The sequence below is a fragment of the Dryobates pubescens genome, chromosome 4 (assembly GCF_014839835.1).
Source record: "Dryobates pubescens isolate bDryPub1 chromosome 4, bDryPub1.pri, whole genome shotgun sequence".
In the NCBI taxonomy this organism is placed as follows: Eukaryota; Metazoa; Chordata; class Aves; order Piciformes; family Picidae; genus Dryobates; species Dryobates pubescens.
The window spans coordinates 10,325,779-10,352,912 of record NC_071615.1 but is presented as its reverse complement, the minus strand read 5'-3'; the positions used below and the strand labels follow the sequence as shown (position 1 = coordinate 10,352,912).

Here is a 27,134-nt window from a genome sequence, read left to right as displayed (position 1 = left end):
CCCGTGACGCCATCAGCGGGCGCCGGCGGGGAGCGCGCGGCATGGCGGCGGCGGTGCGGCGGGGGCGGTGCCTTGCGGCTCTCCTGCGCCCCGGGGCCGGGGCCCGGCCCGGGCCGCGGGCGGTCTCAGGTGAGCTGGGCCGGCCCCGCCGCGCCACTGCGCTGCCGTGACCGGGCGGGCGGGAGCCAACTGTGAGCCCGGCGGGCCCCGGGGGCCGCAGGCCCGTGAAGGAGACGGGGGTCCTGGGGCGGGCGGCGTGAGGCGGGAGTGGGCCCTGACGGGCTGAGGCGGCAGCCGGGCACCCCGTGGCTCGCCCTAGGCTACAGCACCGCCGGCCCACGCGGTCCTTCGCCCCTCCGGGCCTGTTCCGTCCTTGGGGAGGTGGTGACTCCCCGGGGCCGTGTGTGCACAAGCAGTGAGGCTTCACGCGGTTGGGCCTAGCCGCAGAGCAGGCTTTGGAGGAAAAAGGCGGGAGGCGAAGTGCCCGCTGGGACTGACCGCCAGCTTGGGAAGCTGCTTGCCAGAGCCCCGCTCGCTCGGTGAACGGCAGCTGCGAGCGGCAGGGAGGAGTTCGTATTGCTCATCCGGGGTGTGTCCCATGTGCAGGGTCATCGCCTGGCTCAGGGCACCTAGCTGCTTCAGGTCGTGTACTGGGTTCACGTTTGTTTCCTGGCTCCTGTACGGTGTGTGGCGTGTTCATCTCATATAGCATATCCGAGTTCATCTCTTGGCTCATACAGGGTATGCAGCCTCTCATGCAGGTCACGTAGCATGTCCAGATTCATCTCCTGGCGTGTGTAGGCTGTCCAGGTTGATGTCCTGGCTTGTATAGGGTGTGCAGCATGCCCAGGATCGTGTCATAGAGGGCTTACAGCATGTTCAGGTCATAGTATGTCCATGTTGTCCTGGCTCATGCAGGTCCAGTTTTATTTCCTGCCTCCTGTAGGGTGTACAGCATGTTCAGGTTAACCTAGTAGTGCACATAGGCTACATAGCACATCCAGGCTCGTCTCCTGGCTCATACAGGGTATATAGCATATCCAAGTTGCTGTCCTCACTCCTATAGGCTAAACAGCATGTCCAGGTCAGCTGGGTGCTGGGAAAGGAGCAGCAGAAGTTGGCATTCTTGTTCTCTGGCCATTCCAGCTCCAGATAGCCTGACAGATGAGCCCAAAGGAATTGTGTTTCCCAGGGGTGCACTCAGGATTTCATCTAAGAGCTGAAAAGCCTGAGGGGTGAGAAATTCCGAGCCCTGTGGTCTGGTTTCCAGGCTGTGCTGTCTTACTGAGGTGTGGGTCAGGAGATGTGCTCAGGAGCTGTTGGTAGCTGAAGCATGGTGAGGAGCTTCCTGCCTCTATCTGTGAGTAGCACATCCTGTGCTCAGCACCTCCTAATCTGTTGTCTGGCTCTTAATGGACAGATTTGGAGGCTGTCAGTGTGGTCTGTGGTTTCCCTGTGGGTTCTATGACAGAGGAAATCATGTAACAAATATGGTCACTATCAGGGTCACACTGTTAGATTTATTGTGCCACCAAGTGCCACTTGGGTCTGTCTGGGCAGTTCAGTTCTTCCACCACAGAAATCCCCAGTGGCTTCTTATGTCTGTGACTGAGGAAGAAGCTGTGTGCCTCCTATGGGTTAGGTGTGCACCAGCAGAGACAGAGTTCTATCCCTCGATCTGTTGCCCAGGTCCATCAGGGAAAAAATGGTGAGCAGAAGCTGTGTGGAGTGGAAGTAAAGCAGGAGAGGCAGGAGGTGATTTCCCTTCACTCAGACGCAGGTGGAGATCCCTGGCTTTGGGGTAAGCCATCCTTTCCCTTCGGCTGTGCAGCTGACAGTGTTGTCTCTTGGTTCTGGCAATGCCAAAGGTGATGCAGGGTTTTCTGGGGGATGCATTGGTGTGAGCAGATCAGTCACAGGATCAGGAACTCTTCTCCCAGGACCTGGTGCCCAGCTCAAGAGCCTTCTCCTCTAGTGAGATCTGAGCTGGAAGCAGCTTGTTGCAAGTGCTCCGCTGTGCAGGCGTGTCCTCAGGCTGACGACTGCACAGTGATCAAGCTGTTATGGTAATTTCTGCTGACCCAAATTCTCTTTGTTTTGAGCTGCCTGCTGCTTTGTGCTCGATTTCCCACCCCAAATGTCTGCCTGCCGATCAGCTTGGCTCCCAGCAGCCCGCTCCCAGGAGAGGCTGGTTTTGGTGAGGTCGCTTGGGCATCCTGAGGCATGCCAGTGCCTGGGTTGAAAGGAGTCCCTGAGACCAAGGGTCCTTGGTGTGTCCTCTGTGTTTAAGGCCATACAGAGAATCCCTTAGGATTCAGAGAGAACTGGAAGTTGGAGAGCGGTGTGGGTGTCTGCCATCTCTTGGGGTGCAGGTGGGACTGTGATGCAAATAGGAAGCCATGTGGAGTCTGATGGAGCTCAGCATTTGATTGACCTGATGGAAAAAGACCTGGTTTGCCCCAGCACATTGGGGCAGCTGCGGCAAGAGCCATTCCTTTTTTGTCTCATGGTCTTAGGAGCCTGTTTCTTGGGCTCATAATGGGTGTCTCTCTACCCTGTTAACTCAGCAGACACTTTCTCAATAGCTTTTATGTGCTGATAACTGTGGTTTCATACCCAGAATTGCCAGGAGCCTTTCCCTGCTGGCCAGGCAAGGGCTCAGCAGGAGACAAAGAAGCTGAAGAAGCTGCAGCTTGCATATAATGAGCCTTGTCTCTACCTGGCTGTTAATTAAAGATGATAAGACCAAACATTACACAAATCCCCAAATAACCTGCGAGTTGATGGGCAGTGATTTATTGTTGTGCTTTAGAGGTAAAGAGGCTATAAATGGCTGCTCTGGAGTCAGCAAGTGCCTATGGGCTGGGGGGGTGGCCTGCTTGCTGGCTCCAGGGTCTTGCTGCCTGCAGAAGTGGCCTTAGGGTTAGCACAGAGCTGCTGCTGGTCCGCTTCTTGGGATCCCAGAGTCCAGGATGGAGCAAAACTCCCTCCTGTTGCTGCTGTTCGGGAGGCGTGCGCGCGGGCCGGCCCACGAGTGCGCAGTCTTTGAAGTACCCACGCCACCCACCCTAACACGAGCGTCAGAGCTGTAAACACATAAAGGATGTGAACCCTGGGGCTGCCTCAGGCCCTTTCTCTCTGAAGCTGGATGGGTGGACAGCCACAGGGAGAGCTCTCCACTGCTTTCTGCTCCAGCCAGCTGGGCTGCTCTCCTGGCAGGCAGGAGGCAGCTGAGGAACGCAGCCTGCGATAATGCGGCAGAGCTGTTTGTGACGCAGAGAGAGTGAACAGTTATGTGTGTGGGAGGTGTTCAGTGCATTAAGAACTATTTGTGGGCTCTTTTCTTTAAGGGCAGAATGACTGAGGAGTAATTCAAGCTTCTGGCTGGCGAAGTGGATCTCGATTCAAAGCTTTTTGGGAGGAGGAGGAGGAATGAGGACTGACAGCCTCCTCGATCGGCTCTTGGGGATGAGGGGCAGGAGCCAGAAGCACTGTTAAAGCTCAGGGGTTGTGTTCACGTGATGTGGAGTAAGTGAGAGCCCAGCCTTATGGTCTGGAGCAGCAAGATTTGCTCTCTGAGCATACTGGCTGTGGCACTTGCTAAGGTGGGCAGGAGGTTTGCAGAGCGCTTGTGAAGGGAGTCTGAGACCTCCCAAGATGAGCTGGAGGACAACGAAACATTGGTGAAAGGGCTGGGATGCTGAGTTAACCCAAGGGCTGTGATGAGGTGGAGGAGGGTTCAGGAGGGATCTGGGTTCTCCCAGCAGAAGACCTGGACTGGAGGGCTGTGGATGGCCTCTAGGGAGGTCACAGGTGTGCTGCAGGGACTCTCACCATGCAGTGGGTCTCAGTTCAACATTTGGGTGGTTTTGTTCCCACTCATCTGAAGAAAGGACACCTTGAAAATGAGCCTCTCAGAGGTCTGGGGTGTACAGTTGTCTACTTCCCTTGTTTGATGGATCAGGCTGCAAGCAGAGTGAGCTGTGAGAAATGCCTGGGCCTGCCACTGCTTCCAGCCCTTTCTGGTGCATACCCAGATTATGCCTACTTTGCCCAGGCCAGCATGGGCACTCCTCTGCCCTGTTCTTTGTAGGGCTGGGGAAGGCTGAGTCACTGCCTGTCCCCAGCCCCACTGCCTGCTCAGCTCCACAGCCTCCAGGCTCTCACTCTGGCACAGGCTGTTCTTGCTGCAGCTCAGAAACCACACCAAGTAACTGACTTTGCACAGGGCTTGGAGTACTGTAGGTGGTCTTTTTGTGACCAGGTTTGGGTTTGTTTCATCCTTCAACGAAGTGTTCAGCTCACCTGAGCAAAAATGGAAGGAGAACTGGGAATCCCAGTCCTTGACTTGTGCCCTGTCTCTTGTTTTGCCTGCTGATGGCTTTGTTGCCATGTGTGCTGCTTCCCCCAGTGCTGCCTTTGTTGGAGGATGTAATCCCTTGCTCTGTTATCTGTGCTTGGATAGTCAAGGGCCAAATGTTTGTTGTCATAAAGTGACTGCTGAGCTGGCTGATGGGCCAGATGGGGCAAGCTGGAGTTTGCTGTAAAGGAGATGGTCACTCTTGGTGGGATGAGGGTGAGCAGGAGGAGGTAGGTTTGGGGGCATAGAGGTCTGCCTGTTGATAAGTGTTAGCACAGCATCCAGAGAAGCTGTGTGTGCAGCAGAGGCATCTCCAGGAGGTTCAGGCAGCTTCTCTTGTGTTTTCACTGATGGTAATGTGGCAGTTGGTGTTCCCTGTTGTCTTCAGCTTGGCCAGGTTGCAGCAATCAAGGCAGACTAAATCCTCACAGACTAAATCCATGTGAAAGCTGCTAATTGTCATCTTCTGGCTAGAATTTCAATTCAGAAGAGACACTCTAAAGCCCTTCTTGTGCAGTGAAGGCAGTGCCAGTGGGAAATGGTGGGTGTTTGCTTGTGAGGGAACTTCAGTCTTGCTGGGACAGTGTAATTCCCCATGGGATTGCTCAAGTGGAACCTTTTAGGAGTGCTCCTGCTGCTGATACTGGTGATTTATGCTGAAATGCTTTCAATTGTGTCTTCTAGCAAAAGGAGCAGCATGTCTGCAAAGACAAATACTGCATCATGGGTGCCTGTGGTACAGTGTTCCTGCCAGCAGTGTTCCTGCTGTCCGGATGCACAGCACGCAGGCAGCAGAGAGCAAGGATGAGGAGCCCCTGCACACCATCATCAGCAACACGGAGAACGTCCAAGGTCAGCACGGACTCACCTGTCTTGTGGGAGCACCCTTGGAGCACAGGCAGATGGGGGAGAAGATCTGGGTGCTGATGTGCCCTGACTGAGAGGGTGAGCCCTCTTAGTGGTGTTTCTGGAGGAGGAACAGCTCTTGGTCATCACATCCTTGCTGGAAGGCTACAGTTGGAGTCTTTATTGCACCGTCACCTCCCCAAAACTGGGAGGTGTCAATCAAAATGGCCTTGGCTGGAAAAGGAGGCCATCAGAACTGCAGGCAGATGTTGCATCTTGTGGGCTTGCCCTGGCAACTGATGCTCATGCATATATGCAGAGGCTCCACGGGCACTAGAGTTGCTTTAGAAGAGACATTTTGGCCCAAGTCATTGCTGTGGATCCTAAGGTCTAATGAGAATCCTGGTGTCAGTGTTTTAGGGGGAATGAATTGCTTTGCACATCTCCACAGAGAGGTGCTTTAAAGCATAGGCACATGAGCTATCTGAGCATAGAAACAACATCTTAACTCCATGCTCCTGTGGTTTTTCAGGCAGGTACTTTTGAAGCTGCCAGGCTGTGCAGCCCCCAGTAGGGTTGATGCACTGGTGCTGTCACATCCCAGCTTTGCCATGGCACTGGGCAATGTAGCAGCAGGGCATGGAAGAGGGGGGGTGTCTGAGCCTTAGCTTTCCCATGTAACTTCAGGGTTCTCTAATGCTTCTAGCAGGAGAAATGCCTGGGTTTAAAAGGCCAAGGATTGTCCTTCAGCTGAGATGTTTTGTAGTGTTCATGAGGAAAACTTTCTGGGCACAGGTACTTAAAGACAGACTTCCCCTCCTGGGAAGCTGAAGCACATGGTGAGACTGTAGTTTTGTCTTCATTCCCAAGAGGAGCCTGGTGAAGTGTCTCACAGGTGTGATTTTATTCCAGGTGCAGCCTCTAAACATGAGTTTCAGGCTGAGACAAAGAAGCTACTGGACATCGTTGCCCGTTCCTTGTACTCGGAGAAGGAGGTGAGGCACCCACTGCTTGCTGGTGGATTTTCTGTTGGCAAAGCCCTGTCTCTGCCAGGGGGCACATCCAAAACTGTAGAGCTGGAAGAATTCCTGCTCAGTTTCCCAGCTAGTTCTGTGCTGCTCAGGTCATGCTTTCTTGAATGACATTTTCTGAAGCCACCTTGCAAATGTTTTCAGAAGATGTTGTAGGTGTGGCCAGTTGGCTCTGTGAGCCTCGGAGCCTCCTCAGTTCAGACCAACTGTTCTGCTGGCAGATAATGGGCAGCACGGTTCTTTTTGTGGTGAGCTTGGAATTCATCTGTGAGTAGGCAGTGAGTTCCCAGGCCTCTGGGGTGCTGTGCTGTGGCCAAGGCCGGGCTGCAGTGTCAGGCTGTGTCTCATCCCCAGGTGTTTATCCGGGAGCTGATCTCCAACGGCAGTGATGCGCTGGAGAAGCTTCGGCATCGGCTGATGGCAGAAGGGAAGGCCCTGCCTGAGATGGAGATCCATCTGCAGACAGACAGTGGAAAGAGGACCATCACTATCCAGGTACTTCCTTTGGTACCAGGGCAGCCTGGTTTCCTGCTGCTCCCATCACTGGCCTGTGTCCTGTGAAGCATCAGTGGAAGTCGAGTGGCAGCACAGCCCCATGGCTTCCCAGGCCTGCCTAAGAAGGGTTCTGTCCTCAGCTGGACTGTGTTTCTTGACACTGTAATGTCAGGATTTGATGAGAAAACACTGATTTATCTGCTCCCATTTCTCCCCATAGGAAAATTTGCTGTTCCTTCCTGCCCTATTAGGAACTGCCAGTTGATTTGCTTCCAGCACTTTGGTGCACTTCCAGGGCGTGTGCATTTCTCACTAGGGAAGAAAGTTGGGAGTCTGATTTCCTCCTGACCTTTGGGGAGGATTTCCCTCACCTCCTTAAGTCTTAGGTGTTATGTGGTATCTCACAGTTCTTCCCTCTCATCTCAGGCTGAGAGATGCTGAGGTGGTGAGAAGAACCTCCCATTGCTTGTTGTCTCTATCTCCTGCTCCAGGAGAGACCAAGTCCAGATGACACTGAGACTCGGTCCTAACACACAGGTGGGACTGGAGATTGTGGCAGTACCATAGCATTTCTCTGTCTTCCTTTCTGCAGCCCTGGTTTTGATTGTTCCCTACTGGTGACAAAGTGCTTACTTAGGAGGAGCTGAGGGTTCAATTTAAGTATGCTTGCCTCAGGGGAGGGAGGGAGGGTGGAACTGGACCTTCTCTGTACCTTGATTGCTCTTGTCCATGGCTGTTGTCCGGGGTGGAGAGCTGAGGCTGTTTTGGTCTTTTCTTGGTCAAGTTCTTAATGCCCAGAAGGCTCATCAGTGCCTTTCCTCATGGACCAGTGTCACCCATGAGAGTCTAGTTGAAGACTGTTCCCAGAAGAGCAAAGAATGAGGCAGACGGCGGCATGTGAGCAAAGGCCAGCCATGGCAGGTTCAGGGGAGCTGTGGCACAGACAAAGCACACAAGCTGCTATTTTTCCATGTGGGACAAAAGCACTGGCAGTTAGAGGCTGCTCAGATATTTTATACTTGTGTTCCTCTGCAGAATGAGCAGCTGTGGTTGCCATGGGGAAGTTAGCAATTGTCAGTGGGCAACACAATCATCAGCCCAGCAACTCTCAAACCGTCATGTGGAGGCTTTGCTATTCCTATCTCACCTGACTGGTGCATTTTTTGACTGCTGTATAACACCAGTTCTTTAATGAGCTCTTGCTTCACCCCAAGTCTGTTGCCATCCCCATCTTCCTCTTGCCTCTCCCTTTTGCTGTCCTCGTGGACACTCAGCCTCTGAGCCCATCAAGACATTCTTAGAACTCGTGCCCTGCAACCGTGGAAGCTGTTCCCTGCCTTGGCAGTTTGGGTCAGGGACCCATTTGCTCACCTTGCAGATAGGGTGCATTTGATGTCACACCCAATTAGCCATGTGAAGGATTTGTCTTTTTATAACTCCCTACCTGACTGCCTGCACATCCCTAATGCAACTAAATGAGTCTTAACTAGGAAGCTTTTAACTGCAGCAACGCTGCGCTCTCGGAGGGGGAGAGAGCAGCACTTCTCCAATCTCCTCTAAGAGGTTTGTCTTCTCAGTAGTGCCTAAAGCTCCTTACCTCCAGTGAAGGGTTTATTTATAACCTCTTGAAGAAACACTGTGTGTAATGATTACTTTGAACAAGGCTCATTCAGAACACCTCCCTACCTTTATGGGATGCCAAGGTGCACAAAAACCTGCCTGCAGTGATTGAGACAGAGATGAACCCCTCCCTTCCTTGCTGTTTTGTTTTCCATACCCACTAGGACCTGCCAGAACAGAAGTGGCAGCTCCTTCCTGTGTGATCTATGGAGGTCCCATTGTCTTACTCTGATCTAGGTGCTTTGGCTGCTCTTGGCCCCTGGATCTGCTAGATCTTTCCCTTCCCCTTCCAAGCCCTGCAGCACCTCTTTGTGTCTCACCAGATGAGAAACGGCAGGTCTGTTACAGGCTGTTCCTGGGAAGGATTATCCAGCTCTGGTAAAAGACTACATCCATCTCTGTTAAGCAGCTGCAGTTCTGCCTTCCTCTTTGCCAGGGCTGGATTTCAGTCAGAGGCAAAGCAGGACCCAGAATCCTAAGACAAAGTCCTCCTTCAGGGATATCCTGCCTAGGCATTGCCAGGTGCTGTATCTGCTGAGAGGGGAATGCTCATTGTCTAGTCCTCTGGATTACACCACCTCAGGTCCTTCACCAAGGCCTTGTTGTCTTAGCAAATTGCAGCATTTCCTCCAGCCCTCTGAAAACTGCCTGCTTGTGTTTCTGGGGCAGCTCCATCTGCTAGCAGCCACAGCCTGCAAGGTCAGACCTCTTAAGAAAATCCACTTGACAGCGTCAGGGCTGTGTTTGCAGCGAGGACAGATCTGCAGAGCTCTGCAGTTCTGCGTGACAGCGCTTTACAGGCAGACCCTCTGAGTGGGGACAGAGAAGCCCTTACAGACCCCAAAGCCCTGGGACAACTGAGCTCTCCTTCAACACCTGCCTGAGGCTTCAGTGTCACGCTTGGCTGTGGTGCTGCTGCACAGCTCTGCCGTACTGCGGCGTCTGCTGGCAGTCCTGCTTGTGTGTGAGCTTGGAGCTGGAGCTCTGCTCATTGCTGGTGCCTCATTTTGGGCTGGGACAGTGCTAGTGTCAGGAGGAAATTGTTTGGAATGTTTACAGAGCTAATAGCTGCTGCTGCTGGTGGTGTGGCTGCTGTTTTAACGTGCAGAAGCTGTGTCACTGCTGCCAGGGCTTGGGCTGCTCAGTTCTCTTTGTTGGGCTTTTCATCTTAGCACCACAGTCATCCAAAAGCAGTGTCTGTGAAGCCACAAAATAACCAGTTTGCTGTGTTTGGGAGGAGTTAAAATTACTGCAAGCACCACTCCTCCCTGCAACAGCTCCCTGTATCACTGAGCAGATCTCTGCTGGCTTGCCAGTTAGGAACAGTCTGCAGCAAAGACTGGGCTGTCCTGAGGCTCCAGGAGGAGCCTAGATGTTTGTGTTCTAGCAGTTCAGTGCAGGTGCATCCCACATGTCCAGCAAAGCCTGGTGCAGGTAGGGAGCAGCAGGTCCACTACGTGCTGGGTTGTGTCCCAGCAACCACCCTGTACGCCCAGGCTGCAGTAGAGGGAAGGGTTATGTCCTTTGCTGTGTGCAGTACTGCAGCATCCCTCTGCCACTTGGGCTTGAGGAAGCAGGAGCTGGACAGTAATGCAGGCTGAGGTGGAGGAGCTGGCTGCACTTGAAGAAGCCTTGGGTGGAATGAAGCTTGCAGAAATGTGGCACTGATTTCAGGGGTGGGTTAGAGCTTCCAGTAGTTGCATCATCTTTTATGCCAGGGGAACCAGAAATACCAACTCATCTCAAATAACCTGCAGCCAAGGAAAGGAAGTGAGGAATCTGTTCTTCCTCTTCATGCCAGATTAAGAGCATGTCCCATCTGAGAATGGGAAATTCCAAGGGGGTAAAAGCAAGTACTCTTCTGAACAGCAGGTTTTTAACCTGGATGGGTGGAGGCCACTATAGCAGTGTGTCTTGAAAATAACTTCAACACATGGTACTGGAAAGGAAAGCTCAGGCTCTCTGCCTTGGACACCTTCCATGTAGGAGGCCAAGATTACCTTGAGTCTGTATGCATCAGTTTTATTTCTATTGTGCTGCCTTCTGTTGGTTGCTGCTGCAGATGCTTTATTGGTTCCAAACCAGAATGCTGCTCCAGTGCAGCTGCCATCCCGGTCTTGTGAATTTTAAATCTCTTTAAGCAAGGTATTTAAATAACAGGAGGGGAGCACTTGCTAATCAGGCATTTTGGGATATGACTGAAATGCATGTCCTTATTTCTGATGTAGTCAGTGCTCTGCTGGTGCCCCGTTGAGGCTTTGCACTGAAGTGTTTCAAGTGTTTGTTTTGCAACAAAAGCCAAATGAAAGGCAGAGTAGCTCAGACATGTCCCTCTAACTGCAGCACTCTTTCTCATGTAGCATGGCAAAGGCAGCAGTTAATGGTTACTTAATGGATTGTTTGGTGTAAGGAGGCCCTGCAATACCTTAAATTGGACTCTGGTAAGGAGCCAAGGATGTTGTGTTACCTAGATTTTTGTTTACCAGCTAAATTAAGCAATCAGTTAATTGAAACTAGCTTTGTTGTTGTAGTAACTTGCAGGGTTTTTTCTGCCTCACCAAAAGGTGTGGTGTGAATAGCAGAGCTGAGGACTGAGAGTGATCATGGGGCTGGAGGTGTTACCCCTCTGACAAGGAAACCAGAGGTCCTCAAGGCTGTGGAGCAAGCAGAGAGCCCTGGGGTGCTGCATGCCCAGCAGTTTTCCAGCCATGGTTGCACAGAGCAGTCTCAGTTTGCAAGTGTCCATGCACAAAGTGCAGAGACAGCATAAAGGTCCCATGAGGTTCAACAGCAGGTTTTGTGTCCTGGAAGTCTCCACACACAAAAGATGCTCAGCTCTTGTCTCTTCAGGGTAAATGTTGCTTCATGGAAAGTGTAGGTCACCAAGAGTGGCCATAGAGCTCCTCACAGTCCCTCAGCAGAGGAGGTGGTGGTCTGCAGGCTGTTGTGTTGGCCTGCTGAGGGACAGAGGGGATGGGTCGGGAGAGGCTGTTTACTCTGCACCCTGAGACGTCCCCGCAGGAAATTCAGTCAGGTGTGTGGGTTGTTGTTCTGCTGAGAAACAGAAGGGCTTCTGTAATTAACCTTCACTAATGAAGTGTCAGTGCACTGAACTCTGTTTCATGTTATACAGTGGTTGGTTTCTCAGAGCTCTGGAGCAGCATTTGGCACTTTGAAGTCTGAGCAGATCCCTCCAGTAATTTGTGTACAATTTGCTTCATGTTTGTATGAGTGGCTCTGCTGTGGTTGCTTTCAGCCTGATAAAACTTTTCTTGAAAACTGAAGGGAGGGCCTGAAACTGCAGGGGGAGAAGAGTTGTAATGGTGGCGGTGGAGCAATGGCAGCCCTTGCATTTACGCTGCCTGGTGGCCGGCAGAAGTGTTGGCAGGGGGTTGTGTGATGGCACGGTGGCTCCTGAAGACACCTGGAAGCCCGGCGGGGAGCGCTGTGAGAAGGGCAGCGAAGCGGTGCCAGCTCCTTCCTTGGATCCCACGGAGCTGTAGCGCTGCCGGCGCTTCTCCGCCCAGCCCGAGGCAGGGTCGCTTGCTCCCCTGGGCTCCCCCGGCTGATGAGGGCCGGCTCTGCGGAAGCCAGGCTCCCGTCTCTCCAGCGCTTCATTCCCGGTTCCCCGCTGCAGCACCACCTGGTGCAGGGAGCTCGCAGCGCAGCGCCCAGGCTGGCCGCAGCAAACGCCGTTCAAATGGCCGTGGCGTGTCTGTCTCATCCGCCCAGGTGCTTCCCGGCTCTAGGAAACCTCTGCCTCGCCAGGAGCCTCAGCTGGCCGCCTCAGAGGACACTTTCCCTTCCCCTGGTAGCGTCCCAGTGCTGCTGGGGAGCAGCGTTCTGAGCCTGCTGTCTTTGTTCTTGGATTCCCCCTCATCAAACCAGTCTGCAGGAGCTGCCCTGAGGCGTTTTGCACTGCTTGGCAGGGCACGTGGAATTCCATAGCCAGATTCGAGGGGTAGGGATATTTAAACTGTTCTTTACCATAGTGGAATTTGGGAATGATATGCTGTGCTATAAATAGGAGTGGATCAGAGGAGTTAGGAGTTCTGCTCAGGGTCTGGCATGAACAAAACCTGAACCAGATGCTGAAAACTTCTCTTACTGGCTTTTTCTTCCCTGGGGGAAGGGACCATGTCAGATTCCTGAGACTCTGCCATACCCTGTTTGTTATTCCTGGCTTTTCATCTCCTGCTGTCGAGATCTTACTGGGCATCATCCCTCCCTTCAGCCAAGCTGCCTGACTGGCCTTACCACGTTTCATGAGGGGAAAGGTGCTGCTGTACTGTGACTCATGGGGGTGCAGAATAAATGTCTTACTCACATGACACCTCACTCAGTAACCTCTCAAGTTGACCACAGTTTGATCCTTCAGTTGAGTTAAATGCTGTATTAAAAAATAACTACTGACATTAAGTAAATAAGCCCAGTAAATGCCCCATGTAGGTGGTAGAGGCTTGCTGTGCCCCAAGTCACTCTGGCATCTTGCCTCTGAGCCATCTAGCAGCAGCCAGTTCTGCTCCAGCTTGCTTTGCTGACTCCTGCAAGCCAAATTCCAGTCCTGCTTTAACAGCACTTGGGGATCTGCTGGCTACTCTCAGCTGTGATCACCCTGCTCACAGATAAAGCAGTGGAGCTACCTCCTCACCTGAACAAGCATCACCTTACCTCCTGCCTTACAAAGTGGCATAGAGAACTTGGAAAGGTGACTTCTCAGGATGTGTCCATCAGGTAGAGAAGCTGCTGGAATTTGAGAAGGGAAATGGCACTTGGTTTTCAAAGGACATCAACCTTGTGCAAACACCACAGGACATCAGTCCAAGTGCTGGGTGCTGCACTTTGGCCACAACAACCCCATGCAGTGCTACAGGCTGGGGTCAGAGGGGCTGGAGAGCTGCCAAACAGAGAGGGACCTGGATTGACAGCCAGCTGAACATGAGCCAGCAGTGTGCCCAGGTGGCCAAGAAGGCCAATGGCATTCTGGCCTGCACCAAGAATAGTGTGGCTAACAGGAGCAGGGAAGTCATTGTGCCCCTGTACTCAGCATTGGCTAGGCCATACCTTGAGTCCTGTGTCCAGTTCTGGGCCCCTCAGTTTAAGAAGGATATTGAGACTCTTGAATGTGTCCAGAGAAGGGCAACAAAGCTGGGGAGGGGTCTGGAGCACAGCCCTGTGAGGAGAAGCTGAGGGAGCTGGAGTTGATTAGCCTGGAGAAGAGGAGGCTATGGGGAGACCTTCTTGCTCTCCACAACTACCTGAAGGGAGGTTGTAGCCAGGTAGGGGTTGGTCTCTTCTCCCAGGCAACCAGCACCAGAACAAGAGGACACAGTCTCAAGCTGTGCCAGGGGAAGTTTAGGCTGGAGGTGAGGAGAAAGTTCTTCACAGAAAGAGCTGTTAGCCATTGGAATGTGCTGCCCAGGGAGGTGGTGGAGTCCCCATCCCTGGAGGTGTTCAAGAGGGGATTGGATGTGGCACTTGGTGCCATGGTTTAGTAGTCCTGAGGTGTTGGGTGACAGGTTGGACTTGATGATCTTTGAGGTCTCTTCCAACCTTATTGATTCTATGAACCTGCCTGCTGCCTCTGTGGAAGAAGTGTGTGGAGCAAATCTGAGCATGCATTGGACTGCAAAGATTTTCACTGGGGTCCTGTCACTCTCACAGTGAAAAAGTGTTTCCTCATGTTCATGTGGAAACTCCTATGCTTCAACTTGCAGCTGTTGTCCTGTCATGTAACATCACTGATTACAATTACAGTTGCTGTTTCTTTTCAGGACACAGGCATTGGGATGACCCAGGAGGAGCTGGTTTCTAACCTCGGTACCATCGCTCGATCGGGCTCAAAGGTAACTCAGGATGAAGCACCCCTTCTTCCCCACTTAAAAAAAGTCTTCTCCAGTTACAGCTACCTTTGTTCTCCTTTTTTTTCTTCCCTTGGCCCCCAGCCCAGCTGTGAAATTACACCCCTCTTGGAAGGTGAAACCTACCCGTGGAGCCTTCCAGCTCTTAATGGTCTCTGCTGAGGGCTGTGGGAGGCCTGTGGTGGCCAGGCAGTGCTAAAGGGTCCTGTGTGTAATGCTGCTGTGCCTCTCTCCTTCCTTCCCAAGCCATCCTTACGGAGTGCACACGCTCACTCTGTGTCCAGGAGGGCAGCAGCTGTGTCCTCATGCTGGCTAGATTTGTATAGATGTACCTGATTGGTGTCTCTGATCTCTGGAAGGTTTTGTGCTCCTGATTCTCATTTTCCATTGCTGCTAGCAGCAGTGAGCATTTCCTAAGCAATGCTCCCTTTTTCCAGAGGTCTTGTTCCCTGTGGGAGAAACCCTATTTCTTGGGCATCATCCTTGGAACACTGATGCAGAGGTGTGGGTTGAGGGTGCTGGGCTGCCAGGCTGCAGTGTCTGGTGTAGGGCTGCATCAGTGCCTGAGGAGCAGACCTAGAGCTCCCAGTGGTACCTGAGGCCTCTGTGTGCTGTTTTACCATAGAATCATTGAATGTTTGGGTTGGAAGGGACCTGTAAAGATCATCCAGTGTCTCCCCTTTTTTTTCCTCCAGGCTTTTCTAGATGCTTTGCAGAGCCAAGCTGAAGCCAGTAGTAAAATCATTGGCCAGTTTGGAGTGGGTTTCTACTCTGCCTTCATGGTGGCTGATAAAGTGGAGGTGTTCTCACAGTCTGCAGAGCCAGGGAGCCCAGGCTACCACTGGTCTTCAGATGGGTAAGGCTGCAGAGTGGGATGGAAATGGGCTGTGTCCAGACCAGGCCTGGACTGAAAGCTGTGTAGAACAAGACAGGGTGTGTGTGATCTTTCACAACCAGGCTTACTGGTTTAGATCCTGCTGAGATTATCCACAGTAGCAGCTCCTGGCCAAGTGTGCCGGGGTGAAAACCACAGGGACAAACTTGCTTTGTCTGAATAGGTGTGCCACAGACAAAGAGAGTACCTGCCATTCCTGTTCCTTTCTCACTGGCAGACAGTCACCTCAAGCAGTGCCCCAGACTGGAGAGGCAGATTTCATCTCTTTGGTCTAGTTGTCACCTGGGTTTTGGCTCGAGGGCACCCACAGCAGGCAGTGCTGTGCAGTGGCTCTGTAGGCACACATCTGTATTGGTTGATCTGTGTGCTCATCCCTTGCTGTTTACTTGGTCACAAACATCTGTGATGGCCAAGCTGTGGACTGCTGAACCATGTTAAAATTGGAGCTTCTGGGATTGACAAAGCCCTACACCCCCTTACAGTCTCCAAAGAATAAAGAATTTACAGAGCTGTTTAAATTCTGGAAATAATCTCTTGTAAGTGAGGCATCAGGCTGCCTTGGGCTGCAGTCAAGCTGCTGTGCACTGCAGTTTGCACTGCTGGACACTTTGGAGGCTTGTCTGTCATCTCCCCACTGTTTGATCCCCATCTGGCATTTACTTAGCAGTGGGGTAGTACTGGTCATCCAGAACAGGCTGTCTTCAGCAGAGCACAGCTGCTTTTCATCATAACCTGCATACTCCAGTGAAGAGCTGAGTGAGGACCCTCAAACAAGTCAGAGCTGTCAGGAAGAAGGCAGGAGCCAGGGTGTTGCAGCCACTGTAAGAAATGTAGGAGAGGAGCTGAAGGCAAGGCTTACCCAGCTTGAAGGTTGTTTGAAGGTTCCTTTTTGGGAGAGGCTGCTGGTGGCTTTGCAGAGCAGCGTGTCCTGGGGCTGGAGCCTCTGTGTTGAAAACAGACACATGCTTTGGGGATGCTTCTCAGAGGTATCAAGAACACTCAGGATTTTTTGCTTCTGCCTCTTGGCACCAAAGTCCTGTGTGTGCTCTTAGATTAACAACACGGTTTTGTGTCTCATCATGGATGTGTGAGAGACACAGGCTGACACAGGGTCTGTTTCTAATCCCAGCTCAGGAATATTTGAGATTGCAGAAGCTTCTGGTGTCAGAACTGGGACTAAGATTATTATACATCTCAAAGAAGACTGCAAAGAGTTTGCAAATGAAGATCGAGTCAAGGGTGAGTGGAGGAGGGAGGTGCTGAGGGGCTGTGTGACGTCTGTCGGTGCCTGGTGCGTGGGAGGTGCTCAGCACCTTTCACCTGCTGTTACCCAGGAGATTCTCACTGTGCTGTGTGCACAAACGTGACTCTTCTGTGTCTCCTTTCCATTCCAGAGGTGGTGACAAAATACAGCAACTTCATCAGCTTCCCACTGTACCTCAATGGGAGAAGAATTAACACCTTGCAGGTGAGCAGGAGGGTCACAGGCAGGTCACTCACTGAGGTGACCTGCTGTAATCCTCCACTGGAGGTAGGAAAGAGCATCAAGCTGAAATCAGGGAAGGATTGTCCAGGGTGTCACAGACTCGGTAGTGATCAAGTAATTGGAGCAACCCAGCAGAAGTCATGCCTGGAGCTGTTTGTGTACATATTGGAGAGAATTCTTGCAGACTAGCAAAGACATTTTTGTTCTCTTCAGCAGAGTTGTTATTTCACTGCTTCATAATGCTTATTGTAACCCTCTGTGCCATACTGATGATGTGGGGACTGCCCATGTCACTGGTGTGCCAACACCTCTTGCTGCAGTTCTTTCTAGGCTTCCTCACTGGGTAGCCAGTGTCAGTGAATGGTTGGGTTTCTGTGGGTGGCTCAGCTCACACCCTGGTTTCCTTCACAGCCTTTAGCCAAGGACTGCTTGATGCTAGCATTTTCTGACCACTATAAATTATGTTAGACATAAGGAAGAAATTCTTTGCTGTGAAGGTGGTGAGACACCAGAAGAGGTTGCCCAGAGCAGTTGTGGAGGCCTCATCCCTGGAAGTGTTCAAGGCCAAGCTGGATGAGGCTTTGAGTAACCTGGTCTCATGGAAGGTGTCCCTGCCCATGGCAGGGGATTGGAACTAGGTGATCCATAAGGTCCTTTCCAACTCAAGCTGTTCTATGATATTGCAGCCAGATGCATTTTAGTCAGATGTTCTTGGCCCAATTGCAGGAATCATGTAGGTGAAATTAATAATCTCTAAACCAAAAATCTTTGAATCACTTTCCTACAGCATCTCCTTGTCTGGTTGTTTAAATCTTCCTCACCTAAGAGAGCAGGTAGAGAGTGTGTGTGGCTTTTCCTTTCCTGGAACGTGGCACTGAATGCACAGACTTCCAAGACTGTGCTTAAATATCTTACCATGTTAATTTATCTAAGGTTCTGTAATTGGTGTTGTTAGTTACTGATTTGGATTCCTGGGTAATTTTCTTTCTGTTCCAAAGGCTTTCCAGCTGTTTCCTTTCAACTGCAAAACCAAGACTAGATTTAGAGAGCTCTCTGCTTTTTTTCACCTGACAATCAATAAAACAGACTCCCTAGAGAAGAGCAGTGCTAGAGCAGGGGGTGAAATTCCCCTAATAGAGCCATGTACTTTTATCTTCCTATCAGAAAGTCTCTTTTCCCTTGGGATACAGCAGCAGCTTTGTTCTCATTATGCTTCTGTTTCAGGCCTTTTTGTTATCCAGGATCTGGGGCTTGTGTTTTTTTCCACACATCAACATCATCTCACTGTAAACAGATCTGTAGCTGGTTCCCTGGTGTGGATTTTCCTATATAAGCTCTTGAATGCTTGCCATGGAGCTGCCAGTGTAGAGTTAGAGGCTTCTCTGGTCTAACAGTGATAACTGTTAATCTCTGGGAAAGCAACACCTCACCTAACAACAGCTGCTGTAAAGCACCTTAGCACCCAGTTGAGTCCATAATCCTCCCTGTGATCCTGCAAACCCTCCAGGACACTTCAGTGTGCAGGAAATGTTATGAAGCCACTTGTGGAACAAGGCTTTGAGGCAGAAGAAGCTTTAAGGAGCATGGCAGGGCTGCCAGAACACTGAATCCCTTGGACTCTGGTAGGTGGAGTGTGGGCTAAATGTTTGTATTGCCCCAGTAATCACTCCTGTCACTCAAGTGGCGAAGAGTGGCAGTGAGTGTAGTGAGTTTCACCTGGCTGGAAACAGGAGATTCTTAGTTGAGTCCCAGTGTGTTTTAAAGGGTAGAAGCTCCCAAGTCTTTGCTACATGCTGTTTTTTTTCTGAGGTACTGAAAACTGCAATGTGATGTGAGTGTGGGCTGAACGCTCCAGGAAGCACAGGGGGTTAGAGCAACAGCAGGTGGGAAGCATGGCCAGAGGAAAGGACCTGGTCTGGAGCTTGTGAGTTCCAATTCACATCTTGATGTGTGAAATGGTACTGCTGGAGCACTTCTGACCCTGCAGCAGGCAGAGTGCTTCACAAAGCATTTCCTGAGCTCCAGAGCAAATCAGTAGAAAACAGGCAACCCAGGAGTGCCTCACAAGCACTCAGCTGACCTTATGGTGGGATGGTGACCTCCAGCAGAGTGGCAGGGTGGCTGCAACAAACCCACTGAAATTTTCCCTTTCCTTAGGTTGCTGGTCAGGCCTTGAGATAATTGACCAGCACTGGTAGTCAGCTGTAGTAACTGTCCAGGATGCTGTTGGCCAGTAGCAAGTGTGAGGCAATAGAGGTTAGCCAAAAACCCTGTTGTTTTGGGCTAAGCAGAGCTGCCATGTCCATGTTGCAGGGCAAGAGTACCTCTAGCAGAGGTGACCCGAGGTCAGGTGAGGGGCAGTGATTTGTCAGTGTGTGATAATGTGCCTGAGCCCACCCTGCTGTGCAGAGGAGCCTGCAGCTGTGAAAGCTCAGATTTCGTTGGTCCAGCATCCTGGAGGGAAAGTGTAACTCTGAAAGAAGAGCCCTGCTCTGAGGCTGCAGGCCTTGGAGTTGAAGGGCACTCATCTCCCTGCTCCTCCACAGGCACTCTGGATGCTGGACCCCAAGGACATCAGCGAGTGGCAGCACGAGGAGTTCTACCGCTTCATCGCGCAGGCGTACGACAAGCCCCGCTACGTCCTGCACTACAAGGCTGATGCTCCCCTCAACATCCGCAGCATCTTCTATGTGCCTGAGCAGGTACCTGCCCTTCTGCCCAGGGAACAGGGGGACATCTACCTGGCTGCTCTGACAGGAGAGAATAGGGGAAGGAGGCAGGAATGGGCAAGGAGGAATATCTAGTGTGGTATCACTGTTAAGGCTGCACCTTGAATGCTGGGTTCAGTTATGGGCTGGCCACTCTAAGATGGATGTTGAGAGGCTGTAGTGGACCCAGGGAAGGTCAGTGAAGCTGGTGAAGGGTCTGGAGAAGAGGTGTGGTGAGAAGCAGCTGAGGGAAATGGGATTGTCAAGCCTGAAGAAAAGAAGGCCAAGGGGAGACCTGCCTCTACAACTCACCGAAAGGAGGCTGCAGACAGGTGGAGTTTGGTCTTTTCTCTCTGATAATAAGCAACAGGATAAGAAGCAGCAGCCTCAGGTTGTGCCAGGAAGAGTTTTATGTGGGACATGAAGAATAATTTCTTCCCCCAAAGGGTTGCCAAGGCCTGGCCCAGGCTCCCCATCCCTGGAGGGGTTTCAAAGCCCTGTAGCTGCAGTGCTGAGGGGCATGGTTTAGTGGTGACCTGGCAGCGCTGGGTTAATGGTTGGACTCAATGATCTTAAAGGTCTCTCCCAGTCAAAATGATCCCATGATTCTGTAATTCTATCTCTGCAGTGGGCTGGGTGCCACAGAATATCGTGGGGGCACTGAGTCACTGCAGGAATGGGCTCAGGGAAGCCCTTAGAGAAGACAGCCAAGCTTTCAGCTCTTGTTGGGTATAACGTTGGTGGGGAAGACCGCAGTGTGGCCTGGTCAGCTGGTGCAGCCACAGAGATACTGCAGCACGGTGTAGAGCTGGGCAGCCTGCGCAGTGCTGGCGTTACCTTCGTCTCTTGTTCCTGCAGAAACCATCCATGTTCGACATCAGCAGGGAGCTGGGCTCCAGCGTTGCCCTCTACAGCCGCAAAATTCTCATCCAAACCAAAGCTGCAGACATCCTGCCCAAATGGCTGCGCTTCCTGAGAGGTGGGGGCTGCCAGCAGGGCTGCCCGTGGCTCCCACAGCGGGGAGGCCAGGGGCTGCCTTCCGGAGCCTGGCGCTTGGGTTTGCCTTGCCGCTCAAGGCTTGTTTTGTGTTCCAGGAGTTGTGGACAGTGAGGATATACCCCTGAACCTCAGCAGGGAGCTGCTGCAGGAGAGTGCCCTTATCAGGTAAGCCAGAGGTGGATCCTGTGGACTGCTGAAGATCTTTTGGCTTCTTGCTGACTGAAGAAGGACAGTAGAAGGGTGTGGGGGGGACTTGGCATGTAAGTTGCAGCGTTTCCATCTTTGAGGGTTTCTGTAGTCTGTAAGGTGAGTTGTTTCACAGCCATGCTGGTCACATCTCAAGACATGGGAGCAGTGTCCTGTGTCATACTGTCTGCTGCCACCTGCTTGGCCCACATGCCCCTCATGTCCTGTGCTGCTTTTTGGTATCTGCTCTACAGCAGCAACAGTGGATTTGCTATTGGAAGTGTCTTGTCCAAACCAAGAGGTTTGGGAAACAAAACCAGGCAGTAAAAAACAAACACTAGTGTTATGAAGCAATGAAGCTGACTGTCAGCAAGGCAATCTCCTCCAAGAACCTTTTAGATCTGGCTTTGTTTTTTCTGTTTTGTCCTTCATTTCCCTTCTCAAACATCTGCCACTGTTGGAACTTGAAGGAAGTGTAAGAGCAGGCTCTTGTTTCTTTAGCAGTGACACGGGGAACTTGTTAGGTTTGATGGCTAACTCTATTCTGCAGCTGGTGAAGTGCCTCTACCTTCACTAGAGTCACCAAATTAACACTGTCACTTCATGGTGAATTTTCAGGCCTTCAAAAAGGATTCCTCCAAGAGTCACCCTTTCATAGTTCTTTTGTCCCATGTCTGTGTGGAAGCAAGGTAGATGCCCTCTGCACAGTCAGTTATGTACTGCAGCATCACTGAGGGAGGAGTTGCTGAAGACTGGAGCTTCAGCAGGACAGTTGTACCGCAACTCTAGCTGTCTCTCCTGCTCAAGAGCTGCTCTTTAATGAGATACGAGGAGCAGATGTAGAGCAGAGAGGGATCAGTGGACCACTTCCTTCTTTGTCCTCATGTTTGCAAATGCATGGCTAAAAGAAAGGGAGAGAGATGTTCACCTGAAACATCTTGCTTTGGTGTAGCAGCTGTCTTTGAAAGGCTTGTTCCTTTTCAGGAAGCTCCGAGATGTTTTGCAGAAGAGGCTGATCAAGTTCTTTGCTGACCAGAGCAAGAAGGACCCTGAGAAATATGCCAAATTCTTTGAGGAATATGGAGTATTCATGAGAGAGGGGATTGTCACGATAGCAGAGCAGGATGTCAAGGTACCAGGAGTCCTGAAGCACTGCAGATGGTGGGAAAGATTACTGGTGTCTACTGTGAGCTGGAATGAGGGGGGCTGCTACTCTGTGAATCTCATGTGCCTCTAACTTGTGTTCCCGGGCCTAACAAGACCTGCAGGTTCTCTAGTGCCCAAACTCTCACTCTTTCTGACTGGATCTCATTCAAGGCACTGCAGGGTCTCTGTACCCATATCATCAGCTTTCCCTGATGCAATATCAACTACAGCAGGCAATAAAGTAGGGCTTTTCCCCACTGTTGTCCTCTGGTTGTGTTCCCATTTCCAGGAGAGCTCAGTCTACATACTGTCTAGCTCACTTTTCTACCTCCTTAGTATCTGGAGCAGGAAGAAGGGACTCGGAGTGCCCCGGAGCTCTTTTGCAGGGCTGCAAACTGGCCTGTGTGCTGCAGAGGGAGTTCTCAGGGCTGGGAGCAGTCAGATAGAGCCATAGCTGCCTGCCCTCAGCTGACAGCAGCACGTTTCTTGCAGGAGGACATAGCCAAGCTGCTGCGCTTCGAGTCGTCGGCGCTGCCCGCGGGGCAGCTGACCGGCCTGGCCGACTACGCCTCGCGCATGAGGGCAGGCAGCAGGAACATCTACTACCTGTGCGCCCCCAACCGCCACCTGGCACAGCACTCCCCCTACTTTGAGGCAATGAAGAAGAAGGACATGGAGGTGGGTGAGCAGTGTGCCCTGGCCAAGGCAACGCACTGAGCTACCACATCAGTGGTCAGGGCTCACCTGGGTCTCAGAACTGAGCGGGGCAGAGAGGCCTGTGGTAGACCCCTGCCGCTGCGACTTCTTTGCCCAGGCTCCTCTGCACTCAGACTGGCCTCTGATGGGAGGCCAGGTAGGACCTGTCCCCCACACTGCAGGCAGGTTGGTGCTTGTGCAGACACCTTGTTCTGATATCTGTTGAATACCTTCACTGAACCGCAGAGCAGGGGTCTAAGAACTGCTCTGCAGGATTGATAATGGTGCTTATAGATGTCCTCTGTGAGCAGCTGGCCCTTTCAGACCTGGAGTCAGTGCTGGTTCTCGCTTTCCATGGGGCAGCAGGACCTTGTTCAGCTGCAGACCTATTCCCCATGGTAACAAAACCCTCCAAAGGTTTGCTTTCATTTGGAGCCCTGAGCGACAGTCCCCATGTTGTTGAACCCTGCTCATTGCCCCTGTGATGTTCTCACTGTTTGGTGCAGAGTCACCTTGAGAAGGAGGAAATGCTGCCACATCCCAAACAATGTGGTGGTGTCCCTTTTTTGGCCCAGGTGCTGTTCTGCTATGAGCAATTTGATGAGCTGGCACTGTTGCACCTTCGGGAGTTTGACAAGAAGAAGCTGATCTCGGTGGAGACAGATATTGTTGTTGATCACTATAAGGAAGAGAAGATAGAGGAGAGTCAACCAGGTATTGTGAGGCTCCCCTAGCCATGCCTGCAATCCTGCCACCCTGTGCCAGCCAGTGAGGGTACACCTCATCCTGCTGCTCTCATGCTCTGAGGCAACTTGCCCTTCCTGCAGATCCCTTCCATCCCACATAATCAGAGTTTAAGCAGTTGGCCAATTTGAACAGTTGGAATGTCCTGTGTGCAGCTTCCATGACTTGAGTTTTAACATCATGTGTACACCTGACAGGAGCAGACAGGCACTGGCTGGGCATAAGCCTGTCCTGTCTGGGGTAAGGGCATGTACTTAGGCTTCTGATGAGTGGTGCTGCCTCCCATTTATTTCCACAAGGGAGCAGATAAAGGGAAGTATGACATGGGCTGAGCTCAGGAGCAAAGCTTGCTGTCCAGTGGCATGCTGTAGATGCACTCTCAGATGTGTCCTCTTTCTCCTGCCAGCTGCAGAACGTCTGACTGAGAAGGAAGCTGAGGATCTGATGGCCTGGATGAGAAATGCCTTAGGCTCCCGAGTCACTGGTGTTAAGGTTGGTGTTCTGTGTCTGGGTGACTGAGTCCAGGAGACCCACAGAGGCAGTAACCTAGGGAAAAAAGATGGTGGCTCACTGGGGATCTGCTGCCACTGCTTTTTCTTTGGACTCTGAGAGAAATCATTCTCCTCTGTGCCTCCTTTCTGTAAATGGTCTGAATGCTGGTGTTGCCATTTGGCTGGTCAGCATGGCAATGGAAGACCCACACCTTAATGAGCAAAGCCCACTTGACTAAGTCACACTCAAGTTACCAGAAGAACAGGATGGTGACTGTCTTGCCTGCGGACTAGAAAGGCTCACTGGCAAGGAATGCTTTGGGTCCAGCTGCAAAATACTGCCTGTGGACCAGTGGCCCCCAGCTTTCCTGTTGGGAAGAGATGAATCATGGAGGGATAGGTGTGGATCTATGCTGGGGAGACTCTGAGTCCTTGAACCTCCTCTTCTCTAGCCTGTGTCCATTTTCCATCTCTTCTGCACAGGTGACCACACGGCTGGACACCCACCCTGCCATGATCACTGTGCTTGAGATGGGGGCTGCCCGGCACTTCCTTCGCATGCAGCAGCTGGCCAAGACCCAGGAGGAGCGTGCCCAGCTCCTGCAGCCCACCCTGGAGATCAACACTGGGTAAAAGGAACAATACCAGTTCCAGACCTGGGGTGCTGTGGTCTTTCTGGGGCTCTCAGTGCTAGAGTGCTTTAATCTGTAAGGCTGCATGGCACAGGCCACATGAGCCACACATGATGTCCAGCCTGCTGAGGACTACAGGAGCTACCTCAGGGCAGGACAGAAGGAAGAAGCCCCAGAACAGGAGCAAGGAATTTTGAGCTATTTTGCCTTAAAGTAGAAGCTTTTCTGTCCCACCTTGGCTTAGCTGCTTGTTTTGGAAATACATGTCTCATTGTGTCAAAAATTACCAAGTCTCAGTGTTGATTTCTCTTACAGGCACACTCTGATTAAGAAACTTAATGAGCTGAAGGACAGTCAGCCTGATCTGGCCCAGCTGTTGCTTGATCAGGTAGGAGCCAGGCCTTCTCCAGAAGCAGCCCCAGCTGCCCCAGAGGCAGCCTGCAGACCATGGATGGCAGGGAATGGGGTGAAGCCCTTGCAGTGGGCAAGAATCACATCCTGTTGTCCTCACTCTGGGTGCTTGTGGGCCAGAAACGCGGTGTAGAAGACCTGCTTGGTCTCAGCATGGCAGTCCTGGAGAGTGATGTTCGTTCAGTTCCTCTCCAGCTATCATCCAGCTGCACTTGCTGCTTATTTAATGCTTTCTTCTTAAAAGGATTCCTGGGATAGTGCTGGAGTCACCATCCCTGTAGGGATTTAAAAGCTGTGGAGATGGGCTGGACACGGTTTAGTGATGGCCTAGCAGTGCTGGGTTATGGTTGGACTTGATGATCTTAAGGGTCTTTTCCAACCTAAATGATTCTGTGATTCTCTTTTCCAGATTTATGAGAATGCCATGATAGCAGCAGGGCTGAATGAGGATCCCAGACCAATGGTGAACAGGCTGAATGAGCTCCTCACCAGGATCCTGGAGAAGAACTAAGCCCCAGAAGACCAATGGATGAACCCTGTGCTCTGTCAGCTATTGAAGCATCTGCTTGCAGCCACTGTACAGTAAGGGGTTCATGTGGCAGAGGGCCAGGGACAGCACAGGGGACTTCCAACCCTCTCTGCACAGAGAAGAGTCATTTGTCATTGTTAGATCATGCGTCATCAACCTGTTCAAAGTGTGATGATCTTGGTGAGAGCAAAATCCAGAAGCTGCTGCTCAGACAATATGCCCAAATTTCCCACACAAGCTTGAAGAGCTTCTTACTGTTTCCAGAAATGGCCTTTCCCAAAACAGATGTTGGCAGCCAGATTCCCAGTTAGGTCTGTGACCAACACCCCACTGAATCCCTCTGCCCTGTTGTGCTCCCAACAAGCGCTGACAGGATTAATTGAAGAACCTTCCACCTCTGAGCAGGCAGGAGGAGTTTGCTGGTCTAGAGATAGATTGCTGCAATTAGCAGACACAGACAGTGCTGGTGGAACCATGTCAGTGCAGTCCCACAGCAGAGAAGGCTGCTGGATAATTGAGTTCATCCTGGTCTTGCTAGGGAAAAGGGGAGGTAACTGGGAACCAGCTTTCCAGCATGTGGCTTTCTGGAAAGTCTCCAAGGCTTTTGCCTCTTCTGTGGGATAAACTGCATGTCTAGCTGATCTATGTTTATAATAAATAAATTCCTCTTCTTTTCCACACCCCTCCACTCTTCTCTCTTCCCCTCACTTTGTTGGTCTTTATGTCTTCCAGCTGGTGATTTGTTGGTTCCTCTGTCCTCAGATGCTGTTTGGTTCTTCAGGGCATCAAGCACCGGACAGTGGTGGGAAGAGAGGGCAGTGGGTAGGAGCTAGCAGAGAGTGTGGAGGAAAACAGGAGAATCTGTAGCTCTGAACCCTGTTAGCCTTGTCTTGGAGCTCAGCCCTTTGAATCCTGTCTAAGGAGCAATGGCCACTCGGTGCAGGAGGCCGCCTGACAGAAAATGCTGCACTGGATTCCCTCGGTGGGCTTGGTTTACACCATCCAGGCTGGGTTGCAGGAATTCTTTCTCCTGCTCTGTGGGGGCTCTGAGGAAGCTGTAGTATTTGTTTAGCTTATCTTTAAATTGCCAGATTAAGATTCCAGAACTGGATTTGGTTAACTGCTTGAATGCTTTGCTGGACAGGACAACCTCCAGCTCCTTAAGCTGAAGAAAGCCTGCTTGTGCAAAGAGGAATGAAAAGAGTCTGCTGCAGGGGGTATCATTTGAGAAGTGTATTAATCTCACCTGAAATTACATTCTTACTCAGATGCAGAAGAGGGGCTAACATGACAATTAGAGAAGAACAAGGACTTGCCTTCTACGTCCTACACCCCTTCCGATATATTGGATCAGCAATGGTGTGGCCAGAACTAGGGCAGAGGCTGTACTCGGCACTGGTGAGGCTGCACCTTGAGTACTGGGTTCAGTTTTGGGCCCCTCACTCCAAGAAGGACATTGAGGGGCTGAAGCTTGTCCAGAGAAGGGCAATGAAGCTGGTGAAGGGTCTGGAAAACAGGGCTGGCGAGGAGCAGCTGAGGGAACTGGAGTTGTTCAGCCTGAAGAAAAGAAGGCTCAGGGGAGACCTCATTGCTGTCTACAACTCCCTGAAAGGAGATGGAGACAGGTAGGGGTTGCTCTCCTCTCCCAGTTAATGAGCAACAGGACAAGAAGAAATAGCTTCCAAGTTGTGCCAGGAGAGGTTTTGGTTGGACACGAGGAACAATTTCTTCCCCAAAGGGTTTGCCAAGCCCTGGGACAGGCTGCCCAGAGCAGTGGTGGAGTCCCCATCCCTGGAAGGGTTTCAGAGCTGTGTAGATGTGGTGCTGAGGGACATGGTTTAGTGGTGACCTGGCAGTGCTAGGTTAATAGTTGGCTTGATGATCTTAAAGGTCTTTTCCAACCTAAGGAGCTGTGTGATTCTCTAGGGTAGCTGTGTAGCTCAGCTAGAGGCCACAGGTCCTGATCCAGCTCCTGGTGAGGTATGGATGGTATCTGTT

General features: G+C 51.6%; 1 protein-coding gene across 1 annotated transcript; it reads left to right on the top strand.

Annotated features, from left to right (window-relative positions):
• On the top strand, positions 1 to 25,633 carry TRAP1 (TNF receptor associated protein 1). Its single transcript, XM_054180480.1, has 18 exons — positions 1 to 129; positions 5,045 to 5,212; positions 6,119 to 6,201; positions 6,592 to 6,732; positions 14,127 to 14,198; positions 14,909 to 15,069; positions 16,238 to 16,347; positions 16,503 to 16,576; positions 19,141 to 19,296; positions 20,161 to 20,281; positions 20,397 to 20,466; positions 21,472 to 21,619; positions 22,126 to 22,311; positions 22,905 to 23,043; positions 23,480 to 23,565; positions 24,048 to 24,193; positions 24,512 to 24,584; positions 25,017 to 25,633. The coding sequence occupies exons 1-18, from the start codon at positions 42 to 44 to the stop codon at positions 25,116 to 25,118; spliced, it is 2,124 nt and encodes a 707-aa protein (XP_054036455.1). The 5' UTR covers positions 1 to 41; the 3' UTR covers positions 25,119 to 25,633.
• The last annotated feature ends 1,501 nt before the right edge of the window (positions 25,634 to 27,134 follow it).

Coding starts and splice junctions, on each gene's coding strand:
- TRAP1 (XM_054180480.1), top strand. CDS start 42: ATGGCGGCGGCGGTGCGGCGGGGGCGGTGCCTTGCGGCTCTCCTGCGC. Junction 21,620..22,125: donor TAGCAGAGCAGGATGTCAAG/GTACCAGGAGTC, acceptor CGTTTCTTGCAG/GAGGACATAGCCAAGCTGCT. Junction 23,044..23,479: donor GATAGAGGAGAGTCAACCAG/GTATTGTGAGGC, acceptor TTCTCCTGCCAG/CTGCAGAACGTCTGACTGAG.